The sequence below is a fragment of the Amblyomma mixtum genome, chromosome 4 (genome assembly GCF_055824585.1).
Source record: "Amblyomma mixtum isolate Tamu chromosome 4, ASM5582458v1, whole genome shotgun sequence".
NCBI lineage: Eukaryota > Metazoa > Arthropoda > Arachnida > Ixodida > Ixodidae > Amblyomma > Amblyomma mixtum.
Genome location: NC_143015.1, coordinates 131,913,728 through 131,933,393, shown reverse-complemented (window position 1 = coordinate 131,933,393; position 19,666 = coordinate 131,913,728). Strand labels below are relative to the sequence as shown.

General features: G+C 47.9%; 1 protein-coding gene across 1 annotated transcript; it reads right to left on the bottom strand.

The window, feature by feature from the left end:
* Positions 1-1,502: 1,502 nt before the first annotated feature.
* Positions 1,503-15,058, bottom strand: LOC149348242 (E3 ubiquitin-protein ligase SIAH1-like). Its single transcript, XM_089585773.1, has 5 exons — positions 14,876-15,058; positions 10,019-10,301; positions 7,880-8,012; positions 4,377-4,483; positions 1,503-2,034 (listed from the first exon to the last, which is right to left on the bottom strand). The coding sequence occupies exons 2-5, from the start codon at positions 10,278-10,280 to the stop codon at positions 1,637-1,639; spliced, it is 900 nt and encodes a 299-aa protein (XP_089441899.1). The 5' UTR covers positions 10,281-10,301; positions 14,876-15,058; the 3' UTR covers positions 1,503-1,636.
* Positions 15,059-19,666: the final 4,608 nt, after the last annotated feature.

The following is a 19,666-nucleotide window of genomic DNA, read 5'->3' as shown; positions in this document are numbered from 1 at the left end:
AGCTGCGCTCCTCACTGCGTTTCACGCAGTCGGCATCATCTGCTGGGTGGTTATTGCTGCAGAGGCAACAATGAGGCTGTTCTGAGGTGCAGTTATCCGCAGCATGACCTTCGCCACACAAACGGCAGCGGGTCTCTGACTTGCATGCTTTGCCGCTATGCCCGAACCGCCAACAGTTGGTGCATTGAAGTGGGCGCGGTTGCAGAGTGTCTACACGGTATAGAATAGGCCAGATTTTTAGTTCAGTAGGGCAGGAAGTGCCAGCAAAAGTTGTTATTACCGATTCAGTAGCAACACGCGAGCCGTTTATTTCTCTACTGCACCGATATACCGAAAGGACTCCAACACCTGCATCCTGAAATTCTTCTAGAATTTCTTGCGAGGAAGATGCTGGGTCCACACCGCGTACAATGCCCTTGACGCATGCAAGCTGGTCGGGAATGAATGCTTTTACCGGTAGTGAACTGAAAATTTCGCACTGCAGCAAGTCAGCCACACAAGCGATATCGGACGATTTGCAGACAATGCCTCTACGGCCAAATGGGCGCACTTCAGAGATCTGAAGATAGTTGGCTGTCAATGATCGTAGTTCCTGTTGAATAACTTTGGGTGTTTTCATTTTGATCGCCCCCTCACCGATTGGGACGAGAGGCACAGGAATTGCCTCAATGCCATTTTTCTGGAAGCACTCAAGCGGCAGGCTTTGGGATGGCAAGCTGGCAAACCAAGCTGCCGACCCTCCACCTGGGGAGGTCAAAGATATCTCACAGTGAAACGCCCCCTCAGGTTAACATTAACCTAACCTTAGCCTAAGCCTTGGCCAAAAACTCCCCAACGTAGAACGGCCTCACCAGTGAAGAGCAATCCGGAACCACCAGGAGAAGCAGAGTCCAGCAGCACAGTCCAGAAGCAGCAGCGACGAGCCACGGAGATATCAATCTTCCTCTTCGTCGCTTTCCGCGCACCACAACCTTAACGATAATGTTAGTATGTCTAATGTTAATGTTAGATAATAATGTAGTTAATGTTAGTATGTCTAGTATGTCCAGATGCCTGTATCGCAACCAGCAACCGCCTCACCCACAACTTACCCTCTCATTGTGACAACCGCTGCCACATACTAGATCTCTAGGCGCCCGTTTGCTTTCTAATTTATCTCTTTTATCATCTCTTAGTTCTTCAGTCCTCTACTCTAGGCCCTGATTTTCAGCTTTCAGGTCATCGACCTGCGGTTTTAGCGGTAGTATTTCGGTTCTGAGTGCTTTAATGTCGTTTCCTATTTATTTCCTCTCATTCCTAGTTTCACTACAGAAACTTACATCGTTTCAATGGCTCCTTACTAAGTACACAATTGTAAGCAGAAATCAGTGAAAGTCACAGTTTGATCTTTTTCTCTCGTACGTTGTAGATAATTTCAAACTCTAGCAAACAAGGACACAAAAGGGGCCAGAGCGCTTACTCGCAACTAAAGATTTTTGTCCTCACAGGTTTAAATATATAGACAAAAACCAAAAGCACAGAACAATCACACTCTGTGACCAAACTACTACCTAGATGTCCGCTTTTGTGTCTACGAGATAGACATTTGTCAGTGGCCTCCACAGAAGACCTTCTCTTGTAAAGCACGGAGAGGGTGTCACGAAGCCATCTGCCGCGAGCCGAAAGCCATGTAGATGCTCACGCCGATGTTCAAGTTGCTGCCGTCAGCGAACATCTTGACGGTGTCCATTTCGAGGGCAATTCCATTGCCGTTTTGTGTCGGGGCAATGCTATCGTGGACACTGCGGGTCATGGCGTCCAACGCTAGGCGCTGGTATCGGTTTCTGAGCTCGAAGCGGCAGACGAACTTCATAGCCTCCCTCCGTGGGCCGACCAGCTGTACAGCGGCAAAGAAGCGATGCTCCATGGGCGGGAATCCGTGCTGGTACTTCCTCATCTGCACCACGAAGTGATGGCCGAAGCAAGATTGCAGGGCCACCCAACCGAAGGGCTCGGGATGGTTGAAACCACCCGCGCAGATCACGATGCGCTCTCCTGCGGAGAGAAAGGCCGTTTTACCGTAAAACAGAAGCGCGTAACAAGTGTTTCATCAGCGGTAACTGTGCACGAGACGCTCTCTCTATCAAATACTGTCGCTTTCGTATTCTTAGAAATTGGTGACGGAAAATTGCTATATTATTGCGAAAGCAATACTACGCTAGGTTTCGAGCCCTCACCGTGGTTCCGGGGGTAGTCACGTTTGATGTTGAGGCGGCCTCCAGTCTGTGGCGTCATACCCGAGGTGAAATCTGAGCTACCAAGTCGGTTCGTCGGCACGGCCCCAGCGATACATAGCTTGCAAGTGACGTCACTTCCGCCTCCATCAAGCGCTTGCGGCCATGCTGCCGAACCATTCGGCCGTCTCCGCCCGTCCATCCTGTGACGTCTGACCACACCTCGGACGCTTTGGATTACTTTCTCATCTTTAGGCCGCGATGCCTACTCCACAGATGAGTGAACCATTCAGTGCAGGCCACTGCTCTGAACTTATTCGATCGGCGCGCGCACGCTACGCACACAAAGTGAAAATTTGCGACGATACAGATCCGTACACGCTGCGACCGGGAGTCGACGCGGCGATGGGCGTTGATGTGTTCCTTGAAGTGACCCAGGGGGATATCGTGTACTCTTTCCAGCTTTGTGAAATTGAAGAAATGAAAGCCTTCTAATCAATGGAGTCCCACAACGATTTCTGCAGTAGGTAGGTGAGAAGCCTGTCTTCAATGCGCCTGCGAGACGAAAAGCTCGGTCTTGGCACGCCGCTTTCTCTGCCGTCATTGCTCGTTGCGGTCGTGGCGATCCAAACCGGCTTGCCTAGTGCTTTATCTAGGATGCAGCGACGCGGGACCCAGTCTGGGTTTGTGTTGTCAGACAAATCGGATGGGGTCAATCAAAACAGCAACATTCACTTCAGGGTGTAACCATTGCTTCCCACGTTTTCGCGAACATTTAGTTGACGACACAAGCGTCTTACCTGTCACAAAGTGCGCTCCGCACACAAGTAAATTTGAGTTATCGGGGTCCAAATTGTCGCGCTTAAAGCGAGCTAGCCATCCCTCGCGTAGATTCGTATTTAGTCATGGATCGCTCGCACTTGCATGTCTACGATTATCTGACGAATGCAGATGAAGAACGCGTTAATGGGCTCCTTCTTTCACCTGGACCAGTCGCTATGGTTGGAGCAGCTAAGGGTGGCACACAAAACCGTACTGAATCTACGGATGGACGAGAACCAACAGGATGCGAGCTACCATAGGCAGCGGTAAGCTAGAGGCGGTCCGCCGGTGGTTCGGCAGCATGGCCGACTAGCAGCCGACGGCCTCCGGATGTGACGTCGGTGCAAGCTATGTATAGCCATGGAGCGCCGCAGATCCCAGGCAGTAAGAGAGGGGACTGCTTTAAATTCGAGGAAAGGAAACGCGTCTTACCAACTCTTTGGTTTAGTGGACACCTCAATAACACTTTAACCTAATTCCAGCGTTCATTCATCCTTTCCGACCTAGACAGCGTTGTAGACAGCGTTGATTTGGAGGAAAGGAAAGGCGCCTTATCAACTCTGTGGTTTAGTGGACACCTCAATAGCACTTTTAAGCTAATTCCGGCGTTCCGTGCAGCACTCGGGCTTTAGCCTTTCACTACTTGAGTCGCTAAAGTTGCTCGTAATTTGCTTTCGCAACCTTCCGCGCTTAACCAAGCTAAGCCTCTCCCAATTTTAATTTCGCTGTTTTATCCGCTATGCCTGGCTATCTTTTCCCCGATATGTCTGACAGCAGTTACCTCCAATAATACAACGCTAACCCTCTAACGCTAACCCCTAATTTCTTCTCAAAAAGTGCATTTTTTGCTCCCGAAAAGAGAAAGCAACCTCAGAAACAGCCGCAGAATCAATATTCGCAAAGCAAATAATTTAATTCGCGTTTCAGTTACTGACCCTTTACGCACAGTTAAAGCTGATTGAGCAAACCAACTCCCCTGCAACGATTGCCTTGGCTTCCACGAATGACACCATGACCGAAGATCCAATCTGAACACATAAGCATACCTTGCATATAAAGCTTGTCAGGGGTTAACGTATCCCAAATGCGGCATATTGTATTTGCAAAAATGCGTGGCATTCGGTGCCCTTTTTAGGGAGTTTTAGCGAGCCGCAGGCACAATAGTGCCGATTTTTATCAGAGGAGTCACTTGAGAGGTGCGCATACGTTAAACCTACGTGAAGAAGGCCAGTACTGTGCACGCAGCATCGGGAGACCAGGGGTATCTGGTACACGCCCCATTGAGCACGATTCAGGTATGCTATAAGTCAGTAATATAAAGTGCGTTTGGATTCCACTCACCTTGAAATCTGGGGACAAATGTGTGTTTCTTCTCGATATGAGAGATGAGTTCGTAAAGCGAACCCTGCCAGGCACAGGTGTCCGAACCCAGAACGCAAGGGCAGGGTCTGAGAAATTTTGAAGAAAATGAAGGCAAACTGCCTCAGCAAATGACCTTTGGTTTCTTGGTTTTCTGTATCAGGGCTTATGTTGCACTTTAAATGCTTTTAGAAACATAATCCCAAAAAATGTGACTTCAGATTTCTTTTTTTAACTGACACGGTGTTCCGTCTAGATCATAGCGCCCGCACATACTTTCCGCACGGAATAATTAGTCAGCATAATACACCTGCGCAAACACTTTCCATTATAGGATCGCCGTTGTAGATATGCAAGCAGGTATGCATCTGTCCGGCGTACCTATAATACCTATTTTTCTATAACACATTACCTTGGTGTAGTTAGCACACTTTGCAAGGATCAGTACTGCAGGCATGCGCTAGAAGGACGGTTTGAAGAGGGCCTAAACGTTAATATGACCGACAGGTCGTTGGCAGCGGTAGCAGAGTGGTGTCTTTCCTTCAGCACTTCTTGTGCGTTTTAGTGAAGTGAAGCAGAATAGAACTAGGGGAGGAAATGTATACGACGAAGGCGGGGGCTTAAATTATGAAATATTCGGCGCCTCTATCAGTTTTCTAAGAGGTATGAGCTTCTCTAGCCTGGTGCTCTATTTATGAAAACCATATGATAATTTCCAAAATAAACCTCTGGCCCCACTCAACAGAGCAAACACATTACATATGATACTATTTAGATACGCTGCCTTCCCTCGAACCAAATCAAGCATTCGCTATCATCATTACTTATTTGCACACCATGAACGTGTGCTTAAATTCGTTTGGTTTGTTTATTGGGGTTTAACGTCCCAAAGTGACTCAGGCTATGAGAGACGCCGTAGTGAAGGGCTCCGGAAATTTCGACCACCTGGGGTTCTTTAACGTGCACTGGCATCGCACAATACACGGGCCTCTAGAATTTCTCCTCCAAAGAAATTCCGCCTCCGCGGCCGGGTTCGATCCCGGTCGCGGCGGCCGAATTTCGATGGAGGCGAAATTCCAGAGCCCCGTGTGCTGTGCGATGTCAGTGCGCGTTGAAGAACCCCAGATGGTCGAAATTTCCGGAGCCGGATGGTATATTCCCCAAGCATCCAAAAAGTTTCAAATTTACATTGCAGTACCGATATATTCGAAAAGCAAATACAAAAATGCCCCCCCCCCCCCAATTCTGTGTATTCACCGCTTTTTCACCACGAAAAAAAAATGCGAGCAAGGGAGACGTATGCGTCATAAGGAATAAAGAAGACAAGCCCAATGAATTTTTGAATAAAAATTTCTCTTTGCACGATTACTGCATAGAGAAATTTCTCAAAAGTAAATGGCATTATCGGATTTTTTCGCAATCACAAAAACTGATGTCTGGAGACCAAGCAACCAAGCAACATGCTGTCAGATTTCGCGTGGCCTGTTAGGTTGTGCTCACCATACAAAAATTTGCGCGGTCTTAGATGCTGTGAAGACGGCAGGGACGTGGCCTTACTTGTTGGTGCCGAAGGAGCTCGTGACTTGGGCTCTGGCAGCTGTTATCGCAAAAATTATCACGTACTTCTTCTCGAGTGAAATGTTACTGTGCACTACCTGGCAGCTACTATCGCAAAAGTCATCAGGTATCGATTCTCGAGTTCTCTTAAATGCCACTTATATCCAATGCCTTCTGGACCATAAGAATTTACGTGGCCATTGAGGTAAACTCATTCGAACATGTGCAAGCTGAGAAATCTGAATGACGCTTAATCGGTCCGCTTTGGCCCACTCCACCATTGACAAAAACGTAACCGCAATTTGCACAGATTCCCAGGCCGCGTACCGCCACTACCTAAAGGGCGTGGCGACGCCGGCAACACATCGTATTCTTGCCACAGTCACCTCTCTCGACCGAACGGTTACTCTGTCGTGGGTCCCTGGGCATGCCTTGATCCCCGGTAATGAGCGCGTTCATGCGCTGGCCCGAGAACTCTCCTCCCGGACCCCGGATGATCAGGCACCCAACCCTACGAACGAGGCTACATCGGTCCTGTATACATATCATCAAATTACAACATTCTACAAACTCAGCCGCATGACACTGCCACCACCCCACAGCACCTTGTCGCCCTCATCCAGCGCCACATGGCAGCAATTACAGACAGGCTGTTTTATTTCCCCCCACCGTCTCTCATGCTTTCACCCCACCTTTCCTCCTGATTGCACCACCTGTGGCGTGCCCAGATCTACACTTTTCCACTACCTTTGGGAATGTCCTTCCCCAAAGGCAGTACTCCCCATCCCCAATCCCACTGATTCTTCCTGGGAGGCTGCTTTACGGACCGCTCAGCCCGCCGGCCACAAATGGCTAGTGGATCGGGCTTTACGTGAAGCGCAAGCCCGTGGACTCCTGGACCAGTAGGAGACCACCCTGGAAAATATTTTATTTTTCTTTGGTGTAATAGAGTTGTTTCCATCCATCCAATCGGTCCGCTTACGGCCGTTGCGCAGGAAAATATGCTTTCATTAATTTTATATTGAGAGTTCAGAACGGAAGTTTCTTTTTCACTACTCGCTTATAAGTTGTGGTGGTGATAATGAGACGAGGTTAATATATACAGTGACTAAAGGTTTGGGAGAGTTGGCGGCAGCACATGTTAATTGATGAATGGCGTTGCACAGAAAGATGAGGACGACAGGTTAACACACATATAAGGTGGTTGTGTGCGTGTAACGCTCTCGAACACGTCTTTTTCTGTCGAGCCATTATTCGCTTAGGTAATGTGAACTCCATGACCGGTGCGTGGAGAACGATGGGAGCGCGGTCAAACCTCTGACATCAGTCAGTCAAAATCCGCCGGGCGATCAGTGCTGTATAACGCGAGAATAAGTGAAAACAGTTAAGGTATTTTCATATTAAGGTAAAGAATTTTAGAGCTCCATGCATATATAGCTGTCGGCCAATTTTAAGACGTACTCGCTCTACAAGTAGCGCTTTTCATCCAGTCATTGACAGTCATGTGGCGGCCTTGGGATCTGTACAGCGGTAGCAGGCGTTGAACCAATCCTTTTCTCTGGAAGAAGTGATCTATCCATACATTCCGGGAGACCGTCGGCGCAGTGAGGAGAGATACGAAGTAGAGAAACTGCGCTGTCATACGTGATCTTAATTTTTCATTGCCGCTGTAAATTTGTATTCAATTCAACACAATTTCTTCAATAAACGCGGGGAGGTGACGCCTAGGTGCCTCTTATTTCTGGGTCGCATCTTGCCTAGAAAAGCTTTGTGCTATGTGCAACTAGCCTCATTTTGTCCAGAACGCTATAATAAATCGGTGTTGACATGATTTCATGAAAAAGAAAACGATTTTTTTTCTAAGTGTAGCTTTAAAGAGAAAGCAGCCTATTTTTCTATACGAAGACCACAAAGTGAGGGGAACATACCTGAAGTTGCAGAACAGCTCGTGGCCTGGCTTCTCCAAGGAAGAGAGCTTCTCCGAACAGCCGAATAATACGTACTTGCAGGGAAAGGACACAAGCCGTGCCACCTTCTCCATGGCTCGGTTGCGGATTCTGCCTGCAGTGGATGATTAGATTTTGATTCCGAGGTCAAGGTTTCCATTTTAATATAGCAACAAAGGCCGCTTTCAATGATGGTTAAAAAATAAGTTTTGCACTGGTACTTTGGGGTCCTATTAGGAAGAACCTCTTCGGTCAAACCTAATCCGCAGCAATCAACTTCGGCCGGAAGAATTTTACTATCGTCGAATATTTTTTCGTAGTTCTTGTTTCCCGTCTAAAGTAACATGTCAACGAGAAAACTATTTCAAGCTCACAGTGCAAGTATTTATTGATTTAGAGGCAAGACGTCTACATTGGACATCAGGACTTACTGGATGTAACACCCTAAAGGCAACTTCGGTTACCGTGGTACAAAATAAATCAGTGAATGATAAAGAGCTTTCTACAGCAGTGGAAAAGGGCTGTAAAGAAATTCTCGTCATTTATAAGGAAAAACATTGATCTCTCTCTTAGCACAAAAGCGCCGCTCTCTCCTCAGCACCTCGCCATGATGCGCCGTAATGATACGTCAGGCCAGTGTTCGATTTGAGAATACGCCGCATGAACAAAAAGTTGGTTCGAACCACCCACTGCCTTCCTTAAAGCCTGCGGAGGAATATATGGAGGCTTTCCTTACATCAGTACTGCTCTCTTATATTCCGCTTTAGAACGTGTTTAAGTTGCACTGCGCTAACGATAACGATCGATAACGAAAAAAGTACAACTTAAGGACAACGCAGCGAGCTGTGGAAAGGGAAAGGATAGGTGTGATGTTAATATACAGCAAGAGGGCAGAGTGGGGAAAAACGTGGGTTAACGACATCTCAGTTGCGCTCAGAAGAAATGCGCAGGGCACACCGTAAAAAAATTTGCACCCATAAAGCTGTAGCGCTCATGGCTGTACCCTTTCCACACCCTCATTTTTTCTTATCTTTTTTTTATTGGAAAAGGGTGCGCTGAGCACGTTAGCACGTTTAATGCACCCATGGACCCTTCAAAGCTGGACGGGTGCAAGGAGGCTGTAGCTCCGTCGGGTGCAAGGGTGCGTAAGGGTGTGCGGTACTCTTTGACTTGTCGAACAACATTCCAGTAGTTGAATCAAGCGTGCTTGTGAAATGATGTGAGCTGTTCGAGTTTTCCATTAAAAGACACATGCAACCTCGATGCGAGCAGCTATGACTGGAATCTGCGTCCAATGTGATAATTAACTGAATTATTTTAGCTGAAGTGCTAAGCGTCACTGACTCCAAATAGGGGGTCGCTGAAATGCCATATATAAACTTGTAGAAAGTATGCGCGGAAGCAAAAAAAATTGTAAATTGGTTATCTGTTGTTTCAGCCGGCGTCTTTGCTTCGGCGGACGCGGTTGTTGCGATGCGCGTCTGTGCTTTCAGTCTCTCTTCTCACCTCCACAGCAAGGAGGTTCAGAAACACCGTGAGGCACACATCTTGGAATTATAATCATAGTTCGAGATGCCGTAACGTTGGTGCAAAGTTATACAGGTCGTCTGCAGCTTCTCGTAGGAAATGTTTAGCTTCCATTCGAGAGCGCACCCCAAAAAAGAAATTCATGAAATTTTAAAGCAGTCCCCAAGGGTGCGAGAAGCATACTTTCCACCCTTTCAGGCAGCCAAAAAATAAGGATGCAACTGTAACGATCCCACCCTTGGTATGGGTGCGACGACCATACTTTGCACCGTTTTGGGAGGGTGTAAGGGTGTGAGTTATAGACACGGAAATGCACCCCTAAGGGTGCAAGAATTTTACAGTGCAGGACATGTAAAGAGAAGGCAAGATAATCGATGGTCGTTAAGGGTAACGAACTGGATTCAAAAGAGAAGGCTATCGTAGCAAGAGGCGGCAGAAATTTAGGTGGGCGGATGAGATCAAGAAGTTCGCGGGGATACGGTGGGCGCAACTGGCGAAGGACAGGGTTGATTGGAGAGACATGGGAGAGGACTTTGCCCTGCAGTGGGCGTAGTCAGGCTGATGATGATGATGAAGCACTGAAGTAGGACCCACCCACTGGCTTCTCGCAGATGCAGCAACGAGTCATCCTGAGCAGGCAGTACGAGCACGTGATGTGGCCATTCTCGCACTGGTAGATGGGAGGTAGCGCGTAGTCCCGGCACACGGGACACTCGAACAGACTGACCAGGTAACTGGCGACGCTCTGCGCTGACGGTGGTGCCGTGGTGTTCGGTACCGGGTTAGACGTAGATGGTCGCACAGATGCCCCCGAACCTCCCTCCAGGGTGCTTTTCTCGCATGGCACCTTCTTCATTATGCGACCTGTCGAAGAGTTCTGACACCACGCCAGAAAAGATGATTGCAACTTTTAGTTGGGAGAGGGTGACGTCGCGCTGAAAGCACCTAAGACTGAAAGCAGGGCTAGTTGGTGTTTAGATTGAGAGGACATAGCAGTAGCGCTAAAAAACAGGGCGAAATTCGATGAAGGCGAAATTCTAGAGGCCCGTGTGCTGTGCGATGTCAGTGCACGTTAAAGAACCCCAGGTGGTCGAAATTTCCGGAGCCCTCCACTACGGTGTCCCTCATAGCCTGAGTTGGTTCGGGACGTTAAACCCCAATAAACAAACAAACAGGGACAACAGGATAGAACACGTGTTTGCTCATGTATGATTGCATTTCTACGTGTATAAGAAGGGCTTCCAATACCTCCCGCTCCTTCTGGTCTGCATTTACATATGTCACATATGTAAATATATCTGAGATATATGTAGATCATATATGTATTACGTGTGATATCAGTAAATGCAGACCAGAAGGAGTGAGAGGTATTGGAAGCCTTTCTTATACACATGGAAAGACAATCCTGCGTGAGCAAACCGAATGTTTATCTTTCTACTAAAGAGTTGTAGCTCTTCTATCGGGAAGTGCCGTCACGCATGCTATTACATTCTTAATTTTTTGGCACCTTATGGTCGCCTATAAATGCGTGGTATTTTAGGGGATAAAGTCAGCTGATGTCTAACGCCTGTGTTTTCCTCTATCCTGTCGTCCCTGTTTTTTAGCGCTACTACTATGTCCCCGCTGAGCGCGCCAGGATTGTGTCGCTCTGGAAGAGAGGTAAATAGAGACAAAAAATTGACTGGCCGTTTAGCATTGTCTTCAGGAAAGTAAAAATAGCGCTAAATTTTACACAAACCACACAGAAAGACGGACAGGACGGGCGCTGCCTATCAGGTGAACACAATGCCGCACCAACTAGCCCCGCAAAATTACTGTTAAACAATTGAACATTGCTAAGCAAGATATATTGTTCAAAACCACAGTTTTTTGCTCCACCATCCTTTTTCATCGTACTATCGATAGTACTACCGGTAATGATATTGATACTACTATCGAAAGCACTAACTATCGATAGTACTATTGATAGCGCGCTACCGATAGTACTATCGATAGTTCGATAGTGACTCTTCTGTCGATAGTATCGATAGCACTATCGATATTGTTGCATCACTAGCGGGCCGTATACCGCAAGAAGGTTGATCTGCAGTCAGTTTGTCGCGCTAATCCGCGCGCGCAGCGGGGCTACATTTTACCGCACGCTATCACGTGGCGTGATCACGGAAGGGACAAACTCTTTTCTTTACTATATTTTTACTTTTTTAAGCCTAGGCTGCAAGGCTGTCGCCGGACGCTCCCTCCTCAGTATTTTTTCTTTCTCCATGGCCAGTGCCGACGAGAGTGTTTGGTGGCGCCATCACTAAACCAGAGTAAGGCGAATTCAAACGCGGCTGCATAATCGGCGCGGAGGACGTAGCAGCTGCTCTAATACCGATAGTGCGGAAGTCCCGCGTCATTCTTCAGCTAGCTAAGGGAAACTCGTGATTGGTCGGTTTTGCTGCAACCAAAACAATTGAGCAGCCATAGCAACAATGGCCTGTGACGGCTCTCGCTGTGTTAAAAGCTTTAACTAAGCCGAAGCGTCGTTTAGACACCAAATTGCCCTGAAATTTAAATGGCTTAATTATTCTGTGGGTGGCGCGGTAATCGGCTTGACACGTCCTGTCACCGTAACGCCACCTTCACGTGACAGATCCCGGGACGTACCTTGCCACTGCGTCATCGTGAGCGGAGACGCTACCGGCGGCGTTAGCAATTGACGACACAAGCGTTCGGATCACTAGCCACGAACGCGCTACCCGGAATATCATTTAGATCCCCAAATCAAAATATACCGCCAACAGAGAGGCAAAAATCTGTTGTAGAGAGAGAGGGAGAGAGAGAGAGAAACTTTAATGATTAATGGACAGGTCTGCCTGGTTATGAGCCTAGCATGCTACACCACTGTGCTGGATAGGTCTCCACCATATCATTCGGGCTTCAACATTTCGCGCCAGTGCACCTCTCACTCACTGAGCATAAAAAACACACAAAAAAATTCTCTGCCTCTCCCGTAACCGAGAGTAGAGTAAGCATAAAATGTTTACGGGCATAACACGAAGCATACGCGGACACGACGAGACGCAGGCCTGACAAGAATGTATATGCAGCGCATTCGAAAGTTTGCGACACAAGTCTTTTCTTTTTCTCTTTCCTTTGACCTTTTTAATTCTCCTCTATCTGCATGCAGCAGCGGTGGTGGCTCGGCTAGAGCCAGTAGGCAGGCCCGTGCAATTTCCTTTTCTTCCTTCTCCCAGTCACAAAAACAACAGTATCTAAACTGCGTAGAGGCGAAAGCGTTTTCCGCACCACTTTGCCTGTGTGACACTGGTGACGTCACCACTGGATTATTTCACACATAATTGATGATGAAGTAATGGCAAATTACTAATTCGTGTTTAATACTGATTAACGACTAAATTCTAATTAACTGTTAGTTAATTAGCTCAATCTTCGCCTTTATAGGAGTGGAACGCGACAGCGTGTTGTAGCGCCGCCAGGCAGTCCACGGAACGCCACCACCCGTTCGGCGTGATGCCTTGCCCTTTGAACGCAAGGCTTTTTGAGGAAAGGAAATGGCGCAGTAATTCTCTGTCATCTCGGTGGACACCCGAACCGCACCGTACAGGAATGGACGAACGCCACCACCCGTTCGGCGTGATGCCTTGCCCTTTGAACGCAAGGCTTTTTGAGCAAAGGAAATGGCGCAGTAATTCTCTGTCATCTCGGTGGACACCCGAACCGCAACGTACAGGAAGGGACGAACGCCACCACCCGTTCGGCGTGATGCCTTGCCCTTTGAACGCAAGGCTTTTTGAGCAAAGGAAATGGCGCAGTAATTCTCTGTCATCTCGGTGGACACCCGAACCGCAACGTACAGGAAGGGACGAACGCCACCACCCGTTCGGCGTGATGCCTTGCCCTTTGAACGCAAGGCTTTTTGAGCAAAGGAAATGGCGCAGTAATTCTCTGTCATCTCGGTGGACACCCGAACCGCAACGTACAGGAAGGGACGAACGCCACCACCCGTTCGGCGTGATGCCTTGCCCTTTGAACGCAAGGCTTTTTGAGCAAAGGAAATGGCGCAGTAATTCTCTGTCATCTCGGTGGACACCCGAACCGCAACGTACAGGAAGGGACGAACGCCACCACCCGTTCGGCGTGATGCCTTGCCCTTTGAACGCAAGGCTTTTTGAGCAAAGGAAATGGCGCAGTAATTCTCTGTCATCTCGGTGGACACCCGAACCGCAACGTACAGGAAGGGACGAACGCCACCACCCGTTCGGCGTGATGCCTTGCCCTTTGAACGCAAGGCTTTTTGAGGAAAGGAAATGGCGCAGTAATTCTCTGTCATCTCGGTGGACACCCGAACCGCACCGTACAGGAAGGGACGAACGCCACCACCCGTTCGGCGTGATGCCTTGCCCTTTGAACGCAAGGCTTTTTGAGGAAAGGAAATGGCGCAGTTCTCTGTCATCTCGGTGGACACCCGAACCGCACCGTACAGGAAGGGACGAACGCCACCACCCGTTCGGCGTGATGCCTTGCCCTTTGAACGCAAGGCTTTTTGAGGAAAGGAAATGGCGCAGTAATTCTCTGTCATCTCGGTGGACACCCGAACCGCACCGTACAGGAAGGGACGAACGCCACCACCCGTTCGGCGTGATGCCTTGCCCTTTGAACGCAAGGCTTTTTGAGGAAAGGAAATGGCGCAGTAATTCTCTGTCATCTCGGTGGACACCCGAACCGCACCGTACAGGAAGGGACGAACGCCACCACCCGTTCGGCGTGATGCCTTGCCCTTTGAACGCAAGGCTTTTTGAGGAAAGGAAATGGCGCAGTAATTCTCTGTCATCTCGGTGGACACCCGAACCGCACCGTACAGGAAGGGAAGAACGCCACCACCCGTTCGGCGTGATGCCTTGCCCTTTGAACGCAAGGCTTTTTGAGGAAAGGAAATCGCGCAGTAATTCTCTGTCATCTCGGTGGACACCCGAACCGCACCGTACATGAAGGGAGGAACGCCTCCACCCGTTCGGCGTGATGCCTTGCCCTTTGAACGCAAGGCTTTTTGAGGAAAGGAAATGGCGCAGTAATTTTCTGTCATCTCGGTGGACACCCGAACCGCACCGAACAGGAAGGGAGGAACGCCTCCACCCGTTCGGCGCGAAACTACGGGCGCTTGTATGACGGTCCTGTAGGAGGACTTAGAGAGTCTCGTTAAATCTCGTACGGTGCCTGGGTGTTCTCGTTTCAGTGCCCGGGTGAGTGAAATTCAGTGCCCAGATGTTGGCTCTCGGTCTCGGCTAGACGTCACCACGCTGCCGACAACGGGAGCTAAAAGAATTTCATGCTTAAAACATAAAAAGCAGCAATGAATGAATACGAGACTGCCTCGATCGGGCGTTTGCATATATAAAAAGCACGAGTGTCAGCGAAGCTTTCCCATCCCTGCACGAGCAGGGTACTTACGTTTACGATGCCGCTTTTAGGATATAACACCAGGCCTAGGAGGGTACGGTGGTGGCGTACAACTTCTTTTGTGGCGTCCTTGTTCCTTTTCTGTGTTGCTTCACACTTTAGTGCCGCTGCCCACTGTTGAACCAGAGGTGGTGCTTGTTCTCCTAACGAATCCCAATGGCGCACACCGTCAACTTCTTCTTCACAATTTTTTTGTTCACTGTCACACGTGAGCAGTCAGCGCCATATTCTTCTTCTTTCTCGTCCTGACCAACCAAACGACAGACTGGCTCTGTGGCTGAGGTTCAGCTCCAGAGATCGGAAATGTCGGATGACCAGCCGCTTCGGTCGTCTTTTCCCAGAGACGAAATAGAAAAAAAAATGCATGTCCACAGTGTTACATCAGAGCACGTTAAAGAACATCAGGTAGACGGTATTAATACAGAAACCTCCACTGCCACGCCTCTTTCGATCAACATATGTTTACTCCCTCCTTCAGTCCATTCCGAAAGGAGTTTTAAAAGTTTCTTTGGAATGAGACAGTCACTGCACCTTTCCTCCTCTCATAATTACGTTTTTCCTTTTCACATCCCGGAATACGGTTTCCAAGAACACGGTTTGGTAAGTTCAAATGTAGACCTGTTCAAAGGTGCCGCTCGGTATTCATAAGAAAAGTGCACCAACCAGACCAGTGCAGATGAAGGACGAAAAGGAAGGCACTGACTAGCAACTGAACTTTTGTTCTCCTTTATTGCATATACATAAGCACATACAATACAAATATGTATGTCATAATGAGCCCGTCTATTCCGTACCCTTGCCTGCTGAATTGCTTTCTTGCATATATGGTTCTTTATTTCAAGTTTATCATTCATTTGCTAGTGCTTCAAAATAGAAAGTTGTGAAATTTGAAACCTTATCAATGAAACCTTATATTTAAGCCTTATGCCTTATCAATAACAGCTGACTGACAGCCCTGTCTGGCCATTTTCCACCGAATCAGCTTTTACAAAGCATAGCCGCCCACCTACATCCATGCAAAGAAGTGCTGCTTGCGAAGTGTCGATACATGTAGCAACAACCGTCTAAGACCGACATTTGTGTCCCCCTGGGCGATATGTATGGTTAAATATTGTCATACAGGTGTCAGAAGTACAGAATAAAATGGCACGGATGTAACAAAAACTACCCCGCAAGCAGAGTTTTCCAAGACGAGCCCAAGAGAGACACTGATATCAGCTCATCTCCTATATGTAAGTGCAATTATCTGAATCATACGTACATGATAACTGACATATCAGTTACTCAGACTCCACGTTTTCCGCACGCAAAGCGTTTATTTTTATTTTGAATTGCAAATTGCTGTTTCTGATCATTCTTCCGTCATTACGGTGCTGTGTTCTCACGAGAGAAAACACTGAATTATTTTCAAGATTGTCGCTCGCTATGAGTGGGGCTCCTACTAGAAGCTGCAACTTCTTGAGGCGTTTGCCATTTTAGTGATAAGCAGAAAACGTCATTGCGCGGTATGTCCACGCTACCACTCTCTAAACACGAGTAGTATTGCAGACTAACCAGAACGAAGAACCTGGGCAGTTATTTCCGAAATTGGTAGAGGTTCTTTATTGACACATGTATGCAATCAGTTACGTAAACAGTTTATTGATATTAAGCAGTCGAGCTGAATAAAAGCTGTGTGATGCAATAACCTCACACAGGTTTCGTGATACAAATGTCATACAATTTGTCCAATATTGTATGGCATTTGTATGACAAATGCATGATTTCCCAGAAATGAATGACATTTGTATCATAATCTCGTCTGAATTGAATGATGATTGTATGATATTCCTATGACATATTCTATGAGTTTATAGGATCATACAGCTTTTTTCAGCAGGCTCCGCTTGCGCTTTACCCACTCTATGGCTTTCATTACAGAGAATTGCTTCGGGAATTAACGTAGCCTCTTGGTAAATACCCTGAAAATTTACCATCAAGAGACAGTGTTTATCCAATTTCATTTTTAAAGCTCGGAATAAAACCACCTTGGCGCTAATACTTTCAGACAGAGAGAGAGAGAGAAAAAACTTTATTCTACAAGGAATTAGGGGCACGCCCCAGGGTCCCCGCACGACCCCACTGCACTCAAGTGTTTATGTTCCTAAGGTCCATAACACTGGCAGCCCGGCCGGTTGCGATGGTCTGCACGGTCGGGTCCTCCGAGCGCAGCAGGGTCTCCCAGTCCTCCCAGATCTTGAGGTTCTCTAGGTCCCGCGGGGGACGGTCTGCCGGGCAGAGGGAAAGGATGTGGAGGGAAGAGGCGAAGGGTTCTGGGCATAGGGCGCATGCTGGAGTGGGGAAGGAGGGATGATAGAGGGCTAGGGTAAGGGAGACGAGGTGACAACGGAGATTATTTCTCTCTGTGAAATTATTTGCGCCAGGGAGATTTTATTCCAAGTTTCAAGATTCTAAACCAACTAGCTACTCCGGCAACATGCCTTGCTGAGCTACATTTCATTCTAGCAATTTATTTCTTCGGCGGAGAGCATATCTCCAAATCCAAAGCCCATTGAACTGTCTGGAGAGGAGCCTTGGACTGACGCTCTCCATTCCTCACCAAACACCATGCGCTGCCCACAATAGCCGGACGTGACGTCAGCACCGAAGCCTCTAACGGTGTTCTGGAAGGTTCCGTGCTTCAATGAGAACACACTCACGAGTGATGTCAGCTAGAGTCTAAGAATCTCGCCATTCGAACGCTATAGACATGTTTTATTGACAGCTCAGGATCACTTGTCAGCTCAGCAGCACCCAGAAACAATATGCGGTTCAGGGAGAGCCCACAGTTTTCTCCGACTGTAATTAAAAAAGTATTCATATGGGCTCAAATTCTTACGCATTTTTTCTTAAAATATCCTGATGCTCATGGCTGCGGTCGCTTAAGTTTTCTTTACGGAAAGAAAGGAAGCCGTGGGTGATTCATACAATACCTTATGGACCATTCCTATAGTTCCAATGCACTTCGTGTTTTAAAAGAAATAAAAGGAAGAACCGCGATGAAAGAACGACGGAATTGAATTCGCCTTTTTTGCCTTACAGTTTTTGGATGAAAAAAGAAAAAGCTGAATTCCTGGTTGATGGAGGCTTAAGCAATCATTAACCACAGAAAGCAATTGCCCAAAATATATTACAAATACGACACTTGCGGTCTCAGAATTAAAGACAAGCAGAAATTTGCGTAACAGATAAAGCAAAAAGCTCACTTCAGAGCGCCTCAAATATCATAACCGCGGCCACTTCTGTTTCTTGAATAACTTAGACACAGCGCTACATCAGTTCTTTTATTTTTTTGTAGCGCATACAAAGTCGGGGCTAGGTACAAGTGCGGAGATAAGTAAACTGAGCTTAAGTAAGCCGAGCATAAGTAACAGGAGCAGAGGTGTTCTCCTTCTAACTGCGATCGTAAGTGACCTCGTTACAGTGGATCGGTGTGGCCAATAACTAAGCCAGTGGAACAGTAGGGTTTTGCTACACGGTCTCCCTTTGGGTGCCGCGAAAGGTGCCTACGAAAATTACCCGCGAATAGGCTCATCAGATATTCCCTGTAGTAGCAATTGTCACCAACCAGCAAAACAAAAGAACAGGACTTTAACATTGTGACTAGAAAAAAAAACAGTGTGATATGCAATGTAAAGAATGTTTCGGAAAGTACAAGTCAAGCTTGACAAGGGCTTTCTCCGAATTAGTTTCGTATAGGAGAAAGCTCCGGGTAACGGCGCCGGCCCTTAAACAGCTGGCAACCTGCCTACTCCACGCTGTATATATGACCGCACGCATGTTGTACAGATGGCTCGGTCTCATCAACTAGTTGAGCTCTTGGCCTGGTCATTCCTGCAAGATAGGCCATTATTCACCAGATAATTACGCATCAACCTCAGACGGGTCCGAACGGGACCCTCTCCGTGCGGTACTACAGTACACCGGTGCATGAACACCCCACAAATAGGCTGTGTTGCGAGATTGAAAACTTGCCCTACGATATCTCAAATCTAGTTCACGCAATGGCGGTCACGAACAATCTGCAGCGGAGATAAGACACCTTCCACATCAGGCACTGGAAGAGGGTCATGACGTCATCTTCCAATGGCTACCAGGACACGGCCGCATTGCTGAAGCTGTAGCTCGATCACACACGGCTCTGTCAGAATTGTCAGGATGATACTGCCAGGAGCAAATGCAGCAATGCAACTTCGAGCGCTTCGCTGAAATTGGATTTTAACGTCATTGTCTGCCCCTCGAAACTTGGCATGGCGTCTGCACCGCCTCAACCCCTCGCTTCATCTCCCGGCCTTTGCCGCTGCAATGATGCGCTGTTGTGTCGCCTGTGGCTGGGAGTGACGCATACAAATGCCTACTCCCACTTAATCCCAATGGCAGCTCGACTCACTTGCGTGTGAGAACTGCGGATGCGACGATACAATCCAGCACCTATTTTGTGACTGCCCTTGTTTTGAGCGTGTCCTCCTGGCTGCAACTCTTCGCCGCTTAGATCATAAGCCCCTTACTGAAGCCAAGATTCTGGATCCTTGGACTAAACCCCTACGCAGACGACAGCTATAAAGGCGCTTTCCAAGTTCTTGAAGGAATCAGGAATCAGTTCAAGGTTGCAAACTTTCAGTGTGTGCCCTGTGTACCCTGTCAGTAATGGCCTACGGGAACGTGAAAATGATCTCATTTCCTGTGTGCCCCCTCTCTTTCCCTGCGTTCCCCTTCCCACGTGTTGGGTTCCCCTCCCCGCTC

Excerpts from the sequence above, each read along its gene's own strand:
- LOC149348242 (XM_089585773.1), bottom strand. The coding sequence starts at position 10,280 with ATGAAGAAGGTGCCATGCGAGAAAAGCACCCTGGAGGGAGGTTCGGGG. Across the intron at positions 8,013-10,018 it reads CATCTGCGAGAAGCCAGTGG|GCAGAATCCGCAACCGAGCC; the intron begins GTGGGTCCTACT and ends CATCCACTGCAG. Across the intron at positions 2,035-4,376 it reads ATTTGTCCCCAGATTTCAAG|GAGAGCGCATCGTGATCTGC; the intron begins GTGAGTGGAATC and ends TTCTCTCCGCAG.